Source organism: Nelumbo lutea, chromosome 2, assembly GCF_056320005.1.
Source record: "Nelumbo lutea isolate HS-2025 chromosome 2, American lotus-T2T, whole genome shotgun sequence".
Classification (NCBI taxonomy): domain Eukaryota; kingdom Viridiplantae; phylum Streptophyta; class Magnoliopsida; order Proteales; family Nelumbonaceae; genus Nelumbo; species Nelumbo lutea.
Genome location: NC_142685.1, coordinates 30,229,883 through 30,250,566, shown reverse-complemented (window position 1 = coordinate 30,250,566; position 20,684 = coordinate 30,229,883). Strand labels below are relative to the sequence as shown.

The 20,684-nt window shown below is 37.9% G+C and overlaps 1 protein-coding gene across 6 annotated transcripts in view; it reads right to left on the bottom strand.

The window, feature by feature from the left end:
• Positions 1 to 12,962, bottom strand: part of LOC148869564 (RAF-like serine/threonine-protein kinase 20) — a 28,483-nt gene extending 15,521 nt beyond the window's left edge. The window contains exons 1-7 of one of the 6 annotated variants that reach the window (XM_088973143.1): positions 9,907 to 12,962; positions 9,487 to 9,789; positions 9,181 to 9,377; positions 9,030 to 9,101; positions 8,786 to 8,938; positions 7,864 to 8,027; positions 7,585 to 7,732 (exon numbers count right to left, since the gene is read on the bottom strand). In XM_088973143.1, coding sequence (XP_088829269.1) covers positions 7,585 to 7,732; positions 7,864 to 8,027; positions 8,786 to 8,938; positions 9,030 to 9,101; positions 9,181 to 9,377; positions 9,487 to 9,789; positions 9,907 to 12,643 — 3,774 coding nt within the window. In that variant the 5' untranslated portion in view covers positions 12,644 to 12,962. The remainder of the gene's footprint in view (positions 1 to 7,584; positions 7,733 to 7,863; positions 8,028 to 8,785; positions 8,939 to 9,029; positions 9,102 to 9,180; positions 9,378 to 9,486; positions 9,790 to 9,906) is intronic. The other 5 variants (XM_088973145.1, XM_088973147.1, XM_088973144.1 and 2 more) reach the window with 5 other exon arrangements.
• Between the last annotated feature and the right edge of the window lie 7,722 nt (positions 12,963 to 20,684).

Here is a 20,684-nt window from a genome sequence, read left to right as displayed (position 1 = left end):
TGTGACCATCTTTATCTCTAACCCCCCCCCCCCGCTAGAGAGCCCTGGATGACCTTGACTGCCTCCATTAAAATTCAGTTTAATAAAATCTTAATACGAGATACCCAAATAGAGGGATCTAATCTTTTTCTTTTTTTTTTTTTTTTTGGAGAGCTATTTGCTACTGCTGCGCATTTTCTCCAAATATTATCAAAGGAAAAAAGGTGCAAAAAAGTCCAATATGTCACCCTTGTCATCATACATTCTTTCACCAGTTTCACACTTTTCTTCCCATAGATCACAACAATACTGCCCTAGTACATCTCTACAAGATTCTGCCCCTTTTTCTAGGACAGGCAAATGTATTTAGGTTGAACAAACTGCCAAGCTCTGTTGCCAAATTCCACCTACATCCAAACAAGGAAAAAATTATTCCCAAATGCCTACAATAAATGGACAGAAGATTAGTAGGTGACAACAACTCTCACTGTTAGATTTACACAAAATGCACCAGTTAGGGTGGAACAATTGGTCATAGTAGAAAACCTTATGTGCTGATACGGCCAAGCTTCTTGTGAAAGGAAGAGGAGAAAGTTGTAGATTTCAGCAATAGACAGAGGAGAGGAAGAAAAGAAGAAGAAGGTCAACTAGGATTGTGTATCATGACCCTAGCCGCCAGCCCCTCATTCTATTTATAATTAGCATAAATATGAGATATTATAAAGATGCCCTTAGTAGGGCGGCAACTCAAACTAAATAATTACAGCTCTTTAAAAAATAAAAGACTAATGGGTCCAAAGCCCAACAACATCTTAATTTAAGAGAAAATAAACTAAACACAAGTCAGCCCACTCAACACTCCCCCTCAAGTTGGGAGTAGATATCACACATCCCCAACTTGCGTAGATCATGCTCCAGCTTATTCTTTGCAATGCCTTTTGTGAGGACATCAGCAAGCTGCAGATCAGAAGAAATGTATGGAAGACAAACTTCTCCAGAAGTTACCATTTCTCTGATAAAATGTCTATCTACTTCAATGTGCTTAGTTCGGTCATACTGGACTGGATTATGGGCAATATTAATTGTTGTCTGGTTATTGCAGTATAGCATCATAGGTTCTTCTGCCTGAACACCGATTTCTTCTAATAGAGAACGGATCCAGAGAAATTCTGAAACTCCATGTGCCATGGCCCTATATTCAGCTTCTACACTTGATCTTGCCACAACTGTTTGTTTTTTACTCTTCCATGAGACTAGGTTAACCCCAACTAGGGTGCACACTCCTAAAGTTGATCTTCTGTCATCGAGGCATCCTACCCAGTCCGCATCTGTATAGGTCTCTAGTTTCAGCTGTCCATGATCAGTAAACGATATGCCTCTGCCTGAATGTCCCTTCAAATAAGCAAGGATCCTGTCAACTGCCTTCCAGTGCTGGTCTCGTGGAGCATGCATGTATTGACTCACTACACTTACTGCATAGGAGATGTCCGGTCTTGTCATACACAAGTATAGTAGCCGACCCACAAGTCTTTGGTACCTCCCAAGGTCCTTTACCGGTTCACCTTTTGATGCATTAATTCTATGGTTCTAATCAATGGGGGTGCTAGCAGCCTTTGTTCCAAGTTTCCTTATTTCTTGGAGAAGGTCCAAAGACATACTTCCTTTGAGAGATAAAAATTCAATGTTTCGATCTTGCAACTTTGATGCCTAAGAAGTATCTCAGTTCTCCCAGTGACAATAATATCATCCACATAAACAATTAGGATCGACACCAAGGATCCCCTGCGCTTCACAAACAATGTGTGATCAGATTGAGTTTGAGTGTAGCCAAAAACAATCAGGGCCTTTCTGAATCTGTCGAACCATGCTCTGGGAGACTGTTTCAAGCCATATAGTGACTTCTTCAGCTTGCATACCTTTCCCATTTTAGCATTATCATAAAAACCAACTGGAAGATCCATATACACCTTCTTGCAGATCTCCATTTAGGAAAGCATTCTTCACATCCAGTTAAAACAAGGGCCAAGAGTATGAGGAAGCAAGAAAAAGGAGTATCCAAACAGAGGTCATCTTTGCAACTGGTGCAAAAGTCTCTTGATAATCAATGCCATAAGCCTGTGTGTATCCTTTTGCAACAAGTCTTGCCTTGTACCTCTCTATGCTTCCATCTGCCTTATACTTTACTGTGTAAATCCATCTACATCCAACTGCCTCCTTGCCTTCTGGTAGGTCCACAATCTCCCATGTCTGATTCTTAATTAAAGCCTCCATCTCTTCTTGCATATTTGTCTTCCACTCAAGTTTGGAGAGAGCCTCACTAACACCCTTGGGTATAGACACGGAATCAAGAGAAGAGAGAAAAGCACGGTAGGAAGGAGAAAGTCCATTGTAGGATAAATATTGTGATATGCAATGAGCAATGCACTTCCTCTTCCCTTTTCTAAGAGCAATAGGGAGATCAAGGTTATCTGTAACAGTCTTAGTGGGACCAATGGGAACTGAAATAGTAGTGAGATTAAGAGGAATACCTAGATCTTTATCAGCCGAATCTGGAGTCTCCAAGGGACCGACAGGAAGTGGTGTGAGTTCTGCTGTAGTGGAATCAACCTCCTTATGAAGTCTTTGTCGTGAGCAATACTGTGAGACGAAACGCAAAGGGGGTGGAAGGTAGGTGACATCGGATGGTTGTCAAGCACAGTAATAGACACAGGAACTGGAACTGGGAGAGGGATAGACTGCTGACTTACTTCCCCAAAACACTCCCCCTAGAGAAGGATTCCTTGAGAAGAAGTATGTAGATTCGAAACAGGTAATGTCCATAGTAACAAACCGGTTCCCAGAGACTGGATCACAGTAGCGGTACCCTTTCTGATTCTCTACATATCCAAGGAAGACACATTTCTTTGCTTTGGGATCAAGTTTCGAACGGTAAGGACCAAGAATATGTGCAAAGCAGACACACCCAAACACCCTTAGAGGAATGTGAAACATCTCCCCTTGAGGAAAAAGAAGGTTGAATGGAGTGTTGAATCCAAGTATACGAGAGGGCACCTTGTTAATCAAATATACTGCCGTGAGAACAACATCACCCCAAAAACGAACTAGAACTGTAGATGTGATCATCATGCTTCTTGTCGTTTCAACAATGTGCCTGTTCTTTCTCTCTGCAACACCATTTTGCTATGGACTGTAGGAGCAACTACTCTGATGAACAACACCATACTCCAATAGATATGAGGCAAGATGTCTCTCAAAATATTCCCTAGCATTGTCAGATCTGAACATCTTGATTCTATTTCCAAACTATGTTAATACCATATGGTGGAATTGCCTCACCAAGGATGGTACCTCATCGCGTGATTTCATCAGGTAAATCTAGGAATATCGAGAGAAATCATCCACAAACAGGAGAAAATAGCGATAGCCGCCCATAGAGGGAACGTGATAAGGGCCCCACACATCCGAATGAATAACATCAAAAGGAGAAGAACATCTTTTATTACTCGGTTTAAAAGAGTGTCTACAATGCTTTCCAAGTTCACAACCTTCATACTTCAACCTTGACAGACTCATAGACTCAAACAGCTTTAGAAACAAAGAACTTAAAGAAGAAAAAGGCAAATGACTCAGACGATTATGCCAAAGTATAATCTGATCCACAGGTTTTGACTCACTGTCCTTGCAAACATGATGACTTTGGTGAATTGGAAGAGTATCCAAGAGGTAGATTCCATTCACTTCACGATCTCTCCCAATCGTCCTCTTTGAATCCAGATCCTACAAAATACAACGTCCGGGAGAAAAAATTACTAAGCAGTTCAGATTCTTAGTCAAACTACTAACAGATAACAAGTTGGTGCTCAATCCAGGAACATGGAAGACAGAGGGTAAACAAATGGAATCATTAATCTTGACAGATCCCTTCCCAGCAATAGGAACATAGGATCCATCAGCTGTGGAGACCCTATCTCTGCTAGAACTGAGCTGGTAAGAGGAGAAAATGGTAGAGAAATGGGTCATGTGCTCTAAGGCTCCAGAGTCTATAATCCGATGAGATCTCTCCTTACCTGAAGCAGAAACATAGTTTGCAGTGACATGTGGACTATCTGTGTGGGCAAGGGAGGTAGAGTGAGCTCCACCTGTGCTACTTGTACCTTGTTGTCTAGTCACGGTTGAATTGGAACTAGTTGTATCCCTCTGATTCAGAAGTAACCCAAACCTCTCAAGCTCGGCCCTTAATGCAGCAACTGTAACGGACTCCAAGGCAGTTGTAGTAGGGGGGGGCGCGGAGTGTCACCAATAACAACCATGTGTGCATTTCCTTTCTTATTCTTCAATATGGTCGGCACAAAATGTGGGTGAAGCTTCCAACAAGTATCTCTTGTATGCTTCGGTTTCTTACAGTAGTCACAGACTAAGTCCCTTTTGTCTTCCTTCTTATTCTTATTGCCATTCTGTTTAGATTTCACAGCAGTTACCATATCAGACTGATCAGACATGAAATTCTTCATCATTACATCCCTCCTGCACTCCTCTCCTGACACAAATGCATATGCTTGGGAGAGAGTAACACTGTCCTTAGAAAGAAGATGTTGTCGTGCAATGTCATACTCAGGGTTAAGGCCAGCAAGGAATTCAAACACCCTATACTTCTCTAAGTGTCTTTGATAGGTATCTGCATCCTTGGTGGTTTCCCAAGCAAAGGTCTCTAGATGGTCAATCTCTTGCCACAGGGTCTTAAGGACTGAAAAATAAGCTGCAACAGATCTATCTCCCTGCCTAGTAGCAATAATATGATTTCTCAGTTGATAAGCCCTAGCAACATTCTCCTTCTGTGAATAGGTTTCTGCAACCCCATCCCATATCTCCTTAGTAGTATTTGCCCATAAAAAATTTTTACTTATATGTGGATAGGTCCCTGCACCCACCGGGAGTTGCCAGTTTTAGGTTTCACCTCGTCACCAGTAATATACCCCAATTTCCACGAGCCCCAATGACCATCTTTGCAAATTGGGACCATTCCAAGTAGTTTGTACCATCCAACCTAACTGTAGTAATGGTTCCAGCTCCGAAGGGGTCTCCAGCACCTCCTCCCACAGGTCTCATTTCATTCTCAGGCTTATATTCAACTCTGTGTCCCTCCATGTTTCTCAAAAGGATATAGAAAACAAATAAAAAATGCAGCAAAAACAAACAAAACACCTTTTGGAACCAACGAAACTTCTTTGGTATCCTGAACTTTCTCCCCACGAAAGATTCCTTTTCTGTGGGGTGGGAGAAGAGAGAGAAAAAGCAATCGCCCTCTCTAGAAGCCTCCAAACCACGTGGGACTTGAATCGCCCCTTATAAAAAACTCCAAAGGACCCTAAAGAAATAGGACACCACTACCTAAGTCAAAATTGAAGAGTACAAAAAATGACTCTTCCCCTTTCTCCAGTTTTTCTTGATTCTGATGAGAAACCCTAGACCAGCTACAGGGCATATAGATCCATCGAGAAAATCCAAAAACTGGGCTTACCTGAGAGCTTCGATCAGCCTCTTAAATCTCCATGCAGTCAGCCGATCTAGGGCTGCATGAGAGAATCACTTCAAGAACCTTCAACCTGCTCTGATACCAAGTAGAAAACCTTTTGTGCCGATTCGGCCAAGCTTCTTGTGAAAGGAAGAGGAGAAAGTTGTAGATTTCAGCAATAGACAGAGGAGAGGAAGAAAAGAAGAAGAAGGTCAACTAGGATTGTGTATCATGACCCTAGCCGCCAGCCCCTCATTCTATTTATAATTAGCATAAATATGAGATATTACAAAGATGCCCTTAGTAGGGTGGCAACTCAAACTAAATAATTACAGCTCTTTAAAAAATAAAAGATTAATGGGCCCAAAGCCCAACAACATCTTAATTTAAAAGAAAATAAACTAAACATAAGTCGGCCCACTCAACAGTCATCTTCTTGTTAGTTCTGCTATCACTAGAAAATTCTGGCAGTTTTTCCTTGACATGGAAAGAGATGATAGCCATTTTGCAAGATCTGAGGTTGGCCAATTATCTCAACTTTAATGATATATTGGTAGAAGGACAACGAAATTTTTCCTTGCTTGGATTAGGAATATTAGAGCAGGATCTTGGAGATACTAAAATATGTCAAGGGAAATTTTAAAGCTATCAATGAAAACTGAAACAAAATAAAAGTGGACTGCAAGGTCAGCCAACTCCTTAGAAGATGGACTGGGAAAATAAAGGTTCAACAGGAACCAAATGTTTTGGGATATTGTATCAAATGGGGGAGCTTTGTAAATTGCAGGTGGGGAGTTAACCGAGGCTAACAACCCAAAAAGTGTACAAGGTGCTTAACCACTGCAATTACCTCAATTCAAATGAACAAAATATTTTCCATTGTTACCAATCCAGAAAAAAAGGTGGCAGTTACTGTTGGGATCCCCCCAAAAATATTAGAGGTTTGAGATTTCCTTAACAATGGACTAATAGGAATTTTAGATCACAAGCAGACTATAGTGGAAAGCTGTAACTCATGCAGTTCTGTGGTGCATTTGAGAAGAATGCATGAGAACAAGGCTACTCCCTTTTAAGCCCTTAGGGGGAGGATTGTATCCATAATGAATTCATGGATTTTCCTGCAAAATCTTTGAAGGCATTAACTATGGAGACTTTGTTAAAACCTTTTGGTGATCATCTAATCCTTTAATTATGAGCCCCTTACAAGATCAGTCTCTAACCTTAGTCAAGACACTGAATTCAAACTTTAGTTTGATGGTAGTTGCATGGGGATCCCTGGCTCCATAAGTGAAGCAAATACTGGTGGAATCATTTTCAAGACGGATGGTGATAAGGTTTGGGCATTTAATGGACCAATAGGTCAAGGATGATTCCATAAGTGCAACAAGAGGTTGTAATGTTACAATTAAGTTCTTTAAGAGAATAATCCCTGCCAAAAACAACTGTTGCCTGCTGGACACCTGTTTAGTTATTCCAACATCCAAGCTGTTGGTTGATCTTTATGCCCATTGAATTTTTAAGTTCATCTATCTAGAAAACCATCTAAAACGTCTGATTTCATTCATGTACCTCCAATTGACTAAGTTATCGTTCAAAATCCAGCTGATAACCACTTTAGAGAAATCATTACTCAGTTGAATAGTCAGACTAGATTGATTCTAAGGGAACTAAATTCTGTAGCTGATAGATCAGCTAAAAGAGTGGGGGACCTTTTTTGTATGGTAGAAACATTGTGTCATTGCAATTTCTTGGGTTGGCACTGTGCTTCTTTTACTTTATTTTGCTTGTACATCTGTGTACATTCCTTATTCTGCTCTTTGTTTACAAAGTCACTCCTCAAAATAACAACAACAGCAACAACAACAACAATAATTGACAATTTCCACACTCAATTAAACAATTATTTAGGCTCATTTGGCAGTCCTACTCTCCTCCAAATTATAGAAAGGAAGTCCCATAAGCATATGCATGCTTGCAATAACCATGATGCACTTGAAGATTATCATGCAGCAACTGATTTAATGTAGGTTCCAAACAGGTTTACCATACAAGATCCAATAAGTCATTAAGAAATCATGGAATTGGGAGCTGACCTTGCATATTGGCCTATGAGGATCTCGAAGATTCACAAGTAAGTTGTCACTTTTTAAGTCAAAGTGAACTATATTCTTCCCATGCAAGTACTCCATCCCAAAAGCCACGTCCATTGCAATTAAGACACGCTTACGCTTGTCAATGATCCTGATGATAATTAGAAATGATCAAGCACTTACATGAAGGGAAGGGGATGCTTAAAGCATGTCTATTAGGTATATTATGGGCAATACAGAAAGAGAATATAAGAACCAAAAATAGGAAAAAGAGAGGATTACTTATCACTCTTTTGTAAAGCATTTCTCAACGATCCATTAACCATGTATTCTGTTACTGTTGCCACAGAACCCCCAGGACCATCAAGCACAATACCATAGAAAGCTACTACATTTGGGTGGTGTAAATCAGCAAGCTTGATTGCTTCGTTCCAAAAGTCATCTCTCTAATTAAATGCAAAATCAGTAGTATAAGGATAAAAACAACAGCAATATCAAAATGTGCATACCATAGTTGCCAAGGAGATACCTACATGACAAGGCGCCCATGGAGGATTGTCTCACTCAAGTGCTTAGTGATTTTGTACATGACACTACAAAATATTTTCATATTCTTTATCTTTTGAGATTATAAGAATAAAATAAACATTATTATACTAAATTATTCATTTGTAAGTTAATATACTAGATTTTTATTATTTTCTTACTTTCTAGGGTTCATTCTTATTTCTTATTTCTTATTTCTTATTAAACTAATTTCTTATTTCTTATAGGGTTCTTAAATTAAATTATGCATGTTGGAGCATGCTGTCTTGGACCGTTGAAGACTTTGAAATATGAACCATTGAGTAAGGAAGAACTTGAAATTTTGTCCAATCAACACAATCTCCTCCACCTTTTATTTATTTTTTTTTTCCTAGGACAAATTCAGGGGTTCAGCCCCTATATTTTCTGAATTTTCTTTTCTTTCTTCTTTTTCTTCTCTTAAATATGTTGATTTTCTATGTTTTAACATTAAGTTTGTAATTTTTTAATGAATATTATTGGTAACTACTAGTTAAAGATGATTGCCGCTGCAGAGCCCAGGGAATTGCCCTAGGATTTAGAGTTTTATTTATTAAAAAAGTATCATCCAGTTGCCTAGCCTTGCCTTGGTGCCTTGAAAACTATGGTTCATACATCACATTGATGAGAAGACACAAACCATGCGTTCTTGCTCTGATAGTTTCCCAGAAAAGCACCTATCATTGATCCTTTTGATTGCAACATCTGAACCTCTCCATTTTCCATGATAGACAGTGCCAAAGGTTCCAGAACCCAGTTCTCTCAATTCTTCAAGGTCACTGTTTTTGATTATCTGCCAAAAAGGAAAAGGGACAGATATGAATAAGTTGGTCAAGTAGCATACAACTCCAACTGGTAAGAGTCATAAGCAGCAAATCCTCAACCTGCAGTCGACCAATGCCATCTGAAATTGGAAAACCAGGATGTGCCTTATCTTGTAGTTTGGTCTTCATGTCCTAAATTACAATACCATTAAGACAAGTAAGTTCATCTTAAATTCTAAACAGCCCAAGAAACACCAGGTAGCTTAAGCACCTCAACATTAACTCTACTTTGTGCTTCTACATCATTATTTTGAATTTCTCTATCTTGGTTGGCTTCAGAACTGGATTCATTTATCTCATGGATGGAGAAGTCAGAATTATTAGACAGTACAGTTGGTTGAAAAACAGAAGCAGCAACACCTTCTGCAACAGCCTGCAGCTCCTTCTTGATATGTTCCTCTGCTGCACCTTAAAGAATGAAATAGAATATAATCAATACACACACCAAATCTGAAGCTAAATCTAAGAAACCATTACTATGATGATGGTATAAAGATATCAACGACATATGTATCACCTTTAACAGTTTGAAGATGTTCAGAGTTTGTATCCTTGTTCAGAGTCCATGATGGCTCGTGAACAGCTCCTTCATTTAATCGCATCTTTGTACTTGTGTCCCCACCATTATCCCTTGTGACAAAGGCTTCTTTGGTTGTGGTCACCTTGATGAGCCTTGGAGTGAAATGTGAATCATGTCGCAAAATCCAAGGATCCTGGTTGCTGAAAAGTGAATTTGAGGGAGCAGAATCCCAATCGTCTCCAAGCATCCCACTAGGTGGTGATAAAGCAGAGGGTGCATTAGCACCTGAAGGGACAAATGCTGCATCATTAAGGACAAACCTAGATTGGAACCTTGAAACTTCATCATTTGATTCACCAATAGGTGGGATCCTATCAGTGGAATAGAGTGAATCAAAACCTGAGAATGCAATCTTACCATGCCATATTTCATCAGGAGAAATGTGAGAATTTTCATTATTTAGATATGGGTGCATTCCCAAATGACCCACTGTTGGTTGTTGTGCTATTTGACTTGGCTCTGCCAATTTAATATTGTTCAAGTAAACAACTTCTGAAGAGGAAACTGGAAGCATCTCAGCTGGTTTCGTGCAACTACCATCAGGAGCAATTCCAGCTTTGATGAAATCATTAGCAAGAAATATTTCCTTCCCTGCAATTTGTGGTTTTTTATCTGGGATCTCATCCATTTTAGGCTTATTAACAGGTAATCTAGTCTGTTCATTGTTGCCAGAAATTTCAGGTGAACTAATACATATTGCTTCCATTTTTAAACCCATTGGTCTAAGATGGTCATATGAAATGCAAGTATCTGATGTGTCTTCCTTTGGAACAAAGCCAAGAATCTTACCAGAGCACTCTGTGATAGTTTCATGACCTAAGGGTTGTGAAGTTTGGTAAGGCATGACTCTGGCAGGAGGGCTATCAGTAGCAGCTGATTTATTTATCAAAACTTCCTGTTTAACTTGGCACCGGAGCGGTAAAGGAGACTGCTGGAGAGAATCTTCTTGGTCAGACTGAGGGGCATTATTGGGGAAAACACCACCAGAATACAGTACATCACCTGGAAATCGCATCACACCTGGGGCTGGGGAATATAACATCCTAGGGTTATCAGGGTTGTCTAGTTTTTGGAATAGAATCCTCTCATTGTCATGTTGAGCCTCAGGATTCTGAGCAAATACAGGTACATTTAATGGAGATTTAGGCCTCTCAGGATTGACGTGTTCCATGACCTTCGATGGAGTCCCACTGCCTTGGTGTTCAACCGTGTCCTCCCCCAATGCTCCAGTTACTCCCACTCTATTCGTAGTCCGGCCCCTCATATTGTCCTCTGTTGGGAAACTGTGAAAAACTAGATTCGAATCAGAAACGGTATTTTGGGGATTGTCCCTGCGTTCCTGTACTAAAGTATCAGAATGTGTATGGGGCAATGCTTTTTGACACATATAACAATCCTCAAATCTCAAAATTTTGTCAGGAAAATTCCCCTGTTGATGAGGCACCCAACCCTCCGAGGAAACCACCTGCTCTGTAGGTGGCACCTGATTCAAATCATAAACCCCTGCCTGCAATGGAACCGAGGCCAGTTGAGGCTGGGGCTGGGTTTGATAAGTTTTGTAGTTCTGATCAATAGGAACCTGAACTACCTTCTGCCCAACTGAACTCTCTTCAGGATAAGGCTCCACTCGTGCTTGTTGCGACTGTATGTACTGCTGTACCCCATTCTGTTTAACTCCAACATAAGGAGATGAAAACGCCATTGTCATGTCCATGTGAACTGCAGGTATAAATTGATGAGGTGGAACACCAGCTGTGTTTTCTCGGACCTGTTGTGTGTGATCAACAAACCTGTAAGCTGATCCCGCGACACTCAACATCTGGGGATTTGCATATCCACCTTGGGATGGCAATTGCAGATATTCCACACGAGTAAAAGCTTCCTGGGGATTATCCGCATAAGGCTGCATGTAAGTGACAGAGGGTGGAACTTCCACTCCAGAAGGTTGCTGCAAATCAAACCCCAATATCTGTTGTTGCTTCTGCTGCCCCATAGCAGGCATTTGTCTTTCTAATTCAATTTCCTGTCTAGAAGAAGATTGAGAAGGAACACCCAGGACCGCCGCATGACCCAAAGGCACTGCTGAAGCATCTGTATACACCACAGGATTTGGACCCACATACACCAATCTTGTTGCAGACTCCTGAGAAGCAGAAACAGCAACTCGAGGCGATAGCACGCCTGGAGATGGCGACCCACCGAGACCAAAGCTGTCTGCACCATCACCACCACTCATCAAGCTATCAGAATTCTGCGTAGAACCTGCACTAGCTGTACTCCCCTTCCCTGTAATTTTACAGCCAACGCCATCCGGAATCCCATTCACAGCATCAACGTACCTCTGCCCGCTATCCTGCAAATCACAAAAATGCACAAGACCAGATGGGTCGGGCTCAGAAGCAGCGAACAAGAAGAGCCTCAGCTTCGACGACCCATCGGAATTCTCAACCAGCTTCTCGTATTCCTCCATCATGTTTTCAATATCCTCCGGACAAGAAATCGATACAAGGGCATCAAGATCTTCATCAGGGAGCTGGTATTTGATATGCACGGATTGGCCATAGATGTCGGTCATCTTCTGCACTAGTTCTTGAAAACATATATCTCTCTTCACGCCAATTATCCTAGTCTGACCTCCGACATATCTCAACATGCCATCACTCGGTCTCGGCAAAATCTTACCTCCGAAACTGCACAAAAACTTAACTTTCTTACCCGACACCGATTCTTCGACACCCTCATTGCTTGCCTGATCGGCCCCATTACCTCCAACCCGGTTTCCAACATTTGGAAATTCAGTATACCCAACAGGCACAGCACCAGCGGTGCCAATCAGCACAGGCGGACGAGAACACCAAGCCATCATCGGATTCGCAAACCCTAACCCCACATACCCAGTATCGGGAACCGTCGCCGCATAATACAGTGGTTGTCTAGACCCAGGACTACCAACATCACGAGCCGAATTAGGGAGAAATCCCTCGGCGTTCCTCCCTGTCGCCAAACCAGTGGCAGCACGTGGCTCTTCGGCGACCGTCCGAGCAACGTCTAACTGTCGGAGGCCTTTCTGGGTGGAGCTCTGATCAAACGCCATCAGCAACAACAATGAAAACGGTAGGCACCGATTAAATGTAAGCCAGGTCGAGTCATTGAAGAAAGAAATGCAGTGTTTTGCGGGTCCTAGGCTGGAATAACACTAGAGTCCCAGCTTCCATTTATTTAACATTCAGAGAGAGAGAGAGAGAGAAGGAGAGAGCGCACCGGATTGATTGATCAGAGAGGAAGAAAGATAGAAGAAGAGGAGTTTCGGTGGGGGCTTTTTCAGTTTAGGAGGTGGCAACGAGAGGCGTTCCGAAAAGGAGCGCGCGATCCTCTTATGATGTGATCTTGTTGATTACGACGTCCCTTTCCGTTTTCCTTAATACTTTCTTCGTTCAATTAATGTTGTAGTGTTGATATCTGGACAGAGAAAATATTGTTATTGCCACTCCACTTTTTGCTCAGCGCACTTCTAATTTCTTTACAAATTATATCCGCTTGGACTGAAATAGCCCCTTCAAGCAAATGAAATGACCGAAATTACCCACCAATAATTCCCACCTCAATATATTATTATTATTATTATTTTCCACAATAATTTTCTTGGGTTTGATATATATATGGTTTGTTTTACTAAATGTAAAATGAAGAAAATGAATAATTTTCTTGAAAATTGATTATAAAATTCTTAATTTTTGTAAGAGGCCTCATTTTACTAGAACTAGTATTCATCTTTCGAGAAATGCTTAAATGTTTACAACCAAACGTATTAAAAGTATGGTTTTAGAAAATCATTTATTTTTCTTGAAGAGGAGGGTGGGGTTCGTTGATTGAGGTACTATCTTGTCAAACACCCCCTTAATCTAGGTGGTCAGTTGGCATGCATCCATTACTTTCCAAATTTGGTATTTTATTTTTTTTACTTTCGTTTTTTGCTGCTGTGAAAACATATGATATGCATTTGTGCAAATATGACATATATGATATATGGTATTTAAATTTAACTTTTATAATTTTTATAATGCAAAACAAGTATCCGCTTTATATAGCACTAGTGGGGACGGTGTGATGCATGGGTTTTGTTAAAATAACTTAAGGCAAAAGCATGGTTTTTAGAACCAAATCGGTCAGGGGTTTGGTTACTGGTTCGAACAGTCCGACCATTCGACCTGAATGGCTGGACTATTCTCACAAAAAATAAATAAATAATTAAAAAAAATTAAAAATTTTGAAAAAATGGTCAAAACCGTTCGAATGGTTCAAACAGTTCGAACGATTAATTGGCTAGTTCAACGGTTTGCTGACCAAAATCAACGGTTTGGGGGAAAAGAGCAGATTTGGGGAAAAACAGAACCAATTAGGTGACTGGTTTCCGGTTTTTACAATCCAACCATTTGGTCTGGTCCGGTCCGGTTTTGAAAACCATGGGCAAAAAAAGTTAAGGTGCAAATTGAGTAGGCCTAACCCAAGCCCAACCCAACTCAACCAAAGATTTTGCATAGGTTGTGCTTGAGTCTTCAAACTTTAAGTTGGATTTAAACCAAAAAAACTGAAGTCTAACCTAAATTCAAATTGAGTTTGGGTTGAGGGCATGGGAAGCCCGAGCCTGATTTGATCAATTTGAGCCCACCAAACATTTTGTGATATACATATCTACATATTATCAATATATTCTATCTAGAAATTGGGCTACAAAGCTCAATACATCTATTCCTAAGCCCAACCCAAGATGTTGGGTTAAAGGTCAAGTTAAGGCTAGGTTGGTATGAGAAACTATTGGTAATTTTCAATAATTATTAATAATTTATTAATATATAACAAAAATATAATGACACTAATTACTGGTAATTTACTAACCGAAGCCTAAGTTTAACAACCCAAGGTTAAGCTTGTGTTTACCAACATAGGCCCAACCCGAGCTTAACCTAACATTTTGAGCTAGACTTGGGTTTGGGCATATTGAGCTATATAGCAGTCTATCATAAAATGTTGGCATGATATCAAATTGGTTGGATTAAGCTCAAACTACCCAAGACCTCAACCCAAGCCCAACTTGAGTTTAGGTTACCCTTGAGTTTTTTGATCTAAACATAGCTTAAAGTTCAAATGCTCAAGCCCAACTTGTGCAAAAGCTTTGGCTGAGTTGGGTCGGGCTCCGGTTAGGCCCACCCAACCCAATCTACAGCCCTAGTTCATTTTTGCTTCAAATTCTTTTAACAAAACTCATGCATCTCACGAGTCCCCGCTAGTAATTAGTAACATTAATTTTCATTTATAACTATTAACAATAATATTAATTACTAAAAACAATAATATTTATGGTATTTTTAATTATTCACAAAAATAGTTAATAATGATTTTTAAATTTTATAATTAATATTTTAAAAAAATATGAATAAATCTATAATTTTCGTTATAATTCTTAATTATGAATTAATAAATCTTATAATTCTTATTTTATAAAAAAAATATTACTATTGTTAATAGTAATATTGAGTAATACTATTAATTAATAAAACTAATCTTATGAATTATTGGAAAAACAATAAATTAATTAATTTAATCTTAATAAAATAATTAATTATTATTGGTAATTGTTTACTTGTTGGTAATATGTCACTAAAATTAACTATTAAAAACAATAATATATTTGGTATTAAACTTTAGTAATTCTGAATTAATGATGAATATATAAATAATAGATTTTTAATTGAATCTTGGGAATTTTAGTTAATCCCAATATTAAAATACTAATAAAAATAATTAATGTAATTTTTCATGAAAACAAATATTAATTTTTAAAATTTCATATTAATAAAATAATTATTTATTATTGGTCATTAATTAATTTTGGTAATATATCACTAATATTAACTACTAAAAAAAGTAATATGTTTTGGTAATTCTTAATAAAGCATGGATCTAAATAATAGATTTTAAGTGAACTTTGGAATTTTGTAATTAATCTTGAAAATAATTAATCTAGTAAGTTGTTGAAAATATTAGTTATTCATCTTAAAAATATTAATAAAATAATAATTATTAATTACTATAAATAGTAATATTGTTTTGGAATTTTTAATTAACCACGAAAATAATTAATTAATTTTGGTATGAGTTATAATAAAATAAAATGATTATTAATTATAAAAAAATTAATATACCATTCAAAGTAAGTTAGTTATGAGCAATATTTAAAGAATGAGGGGAGGTTTTAAAATTAGGAGATGACATTTTTTAAATAATTGGAAAGTTGGGTTAGAAAAGGAGAGAGAATAAGAGTGGTTAAATATTAGGAGTGTGGAGAAATTTTAGAAGAAAGGGGATATATATATATATATATATATATATAGAGAGAGAGAGAGAGAGAGAGAGAGAGAGAGAGAGAGAGAATATGAATGTTTTTAGTAAGGAAATTTTAAAGATTGACAACTTGGTAGTTTGGGAGTGGTGGGAAGGGGGAGGGAGAGAGAATTAAGGAGAGAGTAAAATAGGGGTTTGGAGTAAGGAGAGGTATGGTGGCATGGACCACTTTGCTTTATATATGGATAGATGGTTAGATGTGTAAATGTTATATTAAATATATAATATTATTTATATTATATTATATATATCAAAATATATTTAATTTATTATTTGCATATTAACTTTTCTTTATTATAATAAATATCTTTTTGAAAACAAACTTTTAATTAAAAATGTGGGGATTCAAGTCCTCGACGGGGAACCCATCTCCATCGAGGACCAGAGATGCAAAATTTTTTCCTAACGAGGATTGGGGTCAAAGACAGGAATTAATTTAAAACTTGAGATCAGGATTGGGAGTATGACCCTTGCTTCGAAACCACCCATTGCCATTCCTACCTGGGGGGTCATCCCCTAAACCCATAAATATAGTTCCAATAATTATGGTAATTCTAAATGTTGTATAAAATACTTATGGAAATTACTAAAATTTTCAAGTCTTAAAATTTAAGTTTCACTAAATTGAATTACCAAAATTATGGTAAATATCAGAATTACTAAAAATATAAAAATAGATTTAGATTTATTGAAATTAATTTTCCACTAAAAAATAAATTACTAAAATTTTTTAATTATTATCTAGCAATATCATTAAATATTAATAAATTGAAAAAAATTTACCAAAAATGTAAAAAAAATCAATTTATATTTATTGAAATATAATTTTTAGTGAAAAATTACCAATTATTTTAATTAATAAATTTGTATTTATTAATATTTTAATTAATTAACGATCTTTTAGTAATTATTGATATCAATAATTCATTTTCAAATTTTTCTGAAATTTAATTACCAAAATCAATAATTTCCAGCATGTAATTTTTAGCAATTAAATTTTCCAATTTACCAAAACTATGAAAAAGTATAGTTTATGTGTTGATATTTATTGAATAATATCAATGATTATTGAGAATATCAAAAACATTTAATTTTTTTTTTGGCTTTTAGTTGGTTTATTGGGCATGTAATATAGATTAGCGGTTGTTTTAGGAGTAACTTTAGGTGGAAGGGAGAGTTTAGGAGAAATTTTAGGAGGGGGTTGGTTAAGTGTTTTGGGAACATGAGAGAGAGGGGAGAGAGAGAGAGAGAGAGAGAGAGAGAGAGAGAGAGAGTTGGAGTTAGACTCTAATGAAGAAGAGAAGGCTGCCACGTTCCTAATAGGGGTGAGCAAAAAAATAAAAAAACCAAATCGACCAGAACCAAACCAAAAACTTGGTTAACCAAACCGATCGATTCGGTTTTGATTATCCTTTTAAAAAAACCGGTAGTTAACCGAACAGACCGGCATATGTACACTAAAATATATTATATTTATATTATATTATATTATATTTTTATATTTTTTAAAACTAAATACCCTTTTCTAAATTCTAATATTCCTCTCTTCGAATTGAATTAACCTAAACGCCTTTCCCTTTCTCTCAATCTCTCATTTCTCTAGTCTTCTTCCCTAGACGGATCGGCAGCCTCTGAATCTCTGACCGATGACCTCTAGGCTCCGACTAACGGCCTCCAAGTTCTCAGCCTCTCATCTCTCAGTTCTCTCTCAGAGTAAACACCTTTCCCTTTCTCTCACTCTCAATTCTCAATCTCTCATCTCTCTAGTCTTCTTCTTCCCTAAATCGATCAAAAACCTCCAAGTCTCCGATCGATGGCCTCCGAGTTCTCAGTCTCTCATCTCTCGGTTCTCTTTCTCAGAGTAAACGCCTTTCCCTTTCTCTATAGAGAAAATAGGTACCATGGCACCCAATCCATGGTAATATAATGTGAAAGCGGGAGAAGCCCAAGATCACCACTTATTACAAAATTCTCCCTAACGCTTCACCGTCCAAACATTCAAGGAATGGGCCCCATAGAAATCCAAAAGTGCACAAAAGAAGTTGTAACGTGTAATTGTAGGGACATAAAATGTGCAAAAACCCAACTATCCATGTCATTATAGAAACCAAAGTAGTTGGAGTAGGAACGTTGCCGGAGAGAACTTGAAGATCGTTAGAAAAGGCTTGCTAGGAATGATAACATCGTTACAAAGCAAATGGATACCCATGGCAGACCTCAAAGGCACACCACACACGAATTCAACCAAGGCCCAACAGAAATAAGAAAAATAAAGGGAAAACGAAGATTAGAATGAAGAGCTTGGATCTCCTGTCCACACAAACTCTGCCCACGTTTATCGCAGCCACACATGGAGAACATCTCATCCTCCTGCATAATATTATGTAGGGAAGATGTTCCCAATTCACATGGGATAGTGTATTGTGGGTAGACGTGGGCAGAGTTCTCTTGAACAGGTGATCCGGAATCTAGAATGAATAGAACCAAAGACCCCAATTCTGCTCCATAGGCCTGAATCAAAACCGTCATCTCTCAAATCTGTCTAAAGAACCTTCCGAACAAACATCGATATGATGAAGAGAAATAAATGAAAGCACACATCCTTAGATGTGAGAGAAAAACCCTCACAAGAGTGTGAAAGAGAAAAACTCACATCTATAAATGTGAGAGAGAAACCTTCCCGCCGATAGAGACCCTCACACAGAGAGAGAAAGTCTTGCACACCCTTTGGTTCTAGAGAGATAAGTTTTTACTTTATAGGTTACATAATGTGAATAATGAGGATAGCCATTTTCCCAAACCTATAAGCCCCAACCTCGGTGAAAGGTGAGATTAGTCCCCACTACAACCAGTCAGATGGTGAATGTGAAATTGGACCGCCAGCTGGCACCTTTTGAGAGGCATATTTATTAAATCCATAAAAAGCAGGTTTACAATTCACATTGCAAGTGCCAATGAACTCCTATCTATGTAGGTTTTGGTTACCCTAACCCACTAACCAAGGTATAGTAGAGCTCAGATCTGGTACCTACAACACGCAACCCACTTACCCATAATACATTACAATCACAGATAAAGAATATCTCTCATAGTTGTATGTTATCATTCATAAGGAAATGTTCTAAATGTGTGGGTATAGTGCAATGTTTTCAAATCTAGATTGGACCGGATGGTTGGATTAGAAAAATCGAGAATTGGTCACCTAACTAGTTCTGTTTTACCCCAAAATTGTTTTGTTTTTTTTTTTTTGCTAAAAACCATTGGTTTAGTCAACAAACTGCTGATCCAAGTGATCGAACTATCAAATCGTCGACCCATACAATGATTTTGGCCGATTTTTAATTTTTTATCAAAAAAAGCTATCCGTTTAGATCGGATAATCCCTAGAACGATTCCTGTTCGATCAAGTTTTAAAAACCTTGCTATGGTGTCGTGTGAGTAGCAGATCCAGACTTAATCTAATATATAAAGTTTGGTCTCAAGAAGGTAAGGTTTAAAATATCAAAACATAGGATACTTATTTTTAAGGGTAAAAGACTTAAACCTCCCCTAATATTTCACTTAAATACTGAAATATCCCCTTAATTTTTAAATTGGACTTACACCTCCCCTTCTCAAGTGATATCATCAGACAAATACCCCTTCTATCAAGTTATCTTCGCTCATGACCATGTACGGGTAAAATTTTTTTAGAGATCCAAATCTATCCCTCTTTTCCATCCTTTCTTCAATCATGTAGATCCTTCATCGATGACATGCAAAATGCTTATAGAATCAATTTTTATTGGTGACATTGCTCATGTATCTTCATTTCTCAATTAGACTATGGAGATGCGTCATGTAAACCAAGCAATGAAAGATGTTGAGTCTATAGTTTGCGCCAAGTCTATGAACATTCTGGTTGTTGCGGCAAGCTTCTAATCTAGAGTCACAAATAAACTAGGGCTGTCACTATAGATGGTAATCCCCAACGCCACTGGGTTCAAGGATTGCTAGCAATGTAGACGCAAACAAGATTGTTTTTCCCACTTGTGGTTTTTGATTATGCAACTTATAAATGTTTGTGCCTATTTCTCTACAATTTCAATGGTTTTAAAATTTAAAGAATTATAAAAGGTTAAAATGTCTTTTCATTGATTATATCAACTTAAAAGGCTTCTTATTTTGAGGGGGGGGGGGAGGTATTAGGGAAAGTGTAACTATTTAGGCTAATGAGGATGAGTAGGCTAATGAGGATGAGTTCTAACATCTAAAACCTTCGAAACTCCAAATTCCCACCCATGACTTTCCATACGGATATGATACACGATGATACAATGCAATGCATATTAATAATTTAAACCTTGTATTTGTTGTGTTTAGTTTTAGTTTCTTTTTTCTTTCATTCGTAGTTATCAATAGGTGTACTCAGGTTTAATTTGGTTGTATTTCATCATTTTGGGAGTCTTCGATGGTTTTGTGGTCTATGTTGAAGGATTATGACCTTCATTTGCAGAGGCCTTGTTTGATGACACCACTGATGATCAGCTGTTTTACATTGTTGTTTCATCTTTGTGGTGATGTCTAGTGGGAATTGTTTTTTTTTTGTTGTTGTTGTTTTTTTAGGTTTGAGTCTTGGGTTCTTTATTCTTTGTGTATATTGCATTGGGGCCTTTAGCCACTTTACCACATCCAAAAGTGAATATTGATGAATTAATGATTTGATCTAAATTTGCATATGAATTTGATGTAGT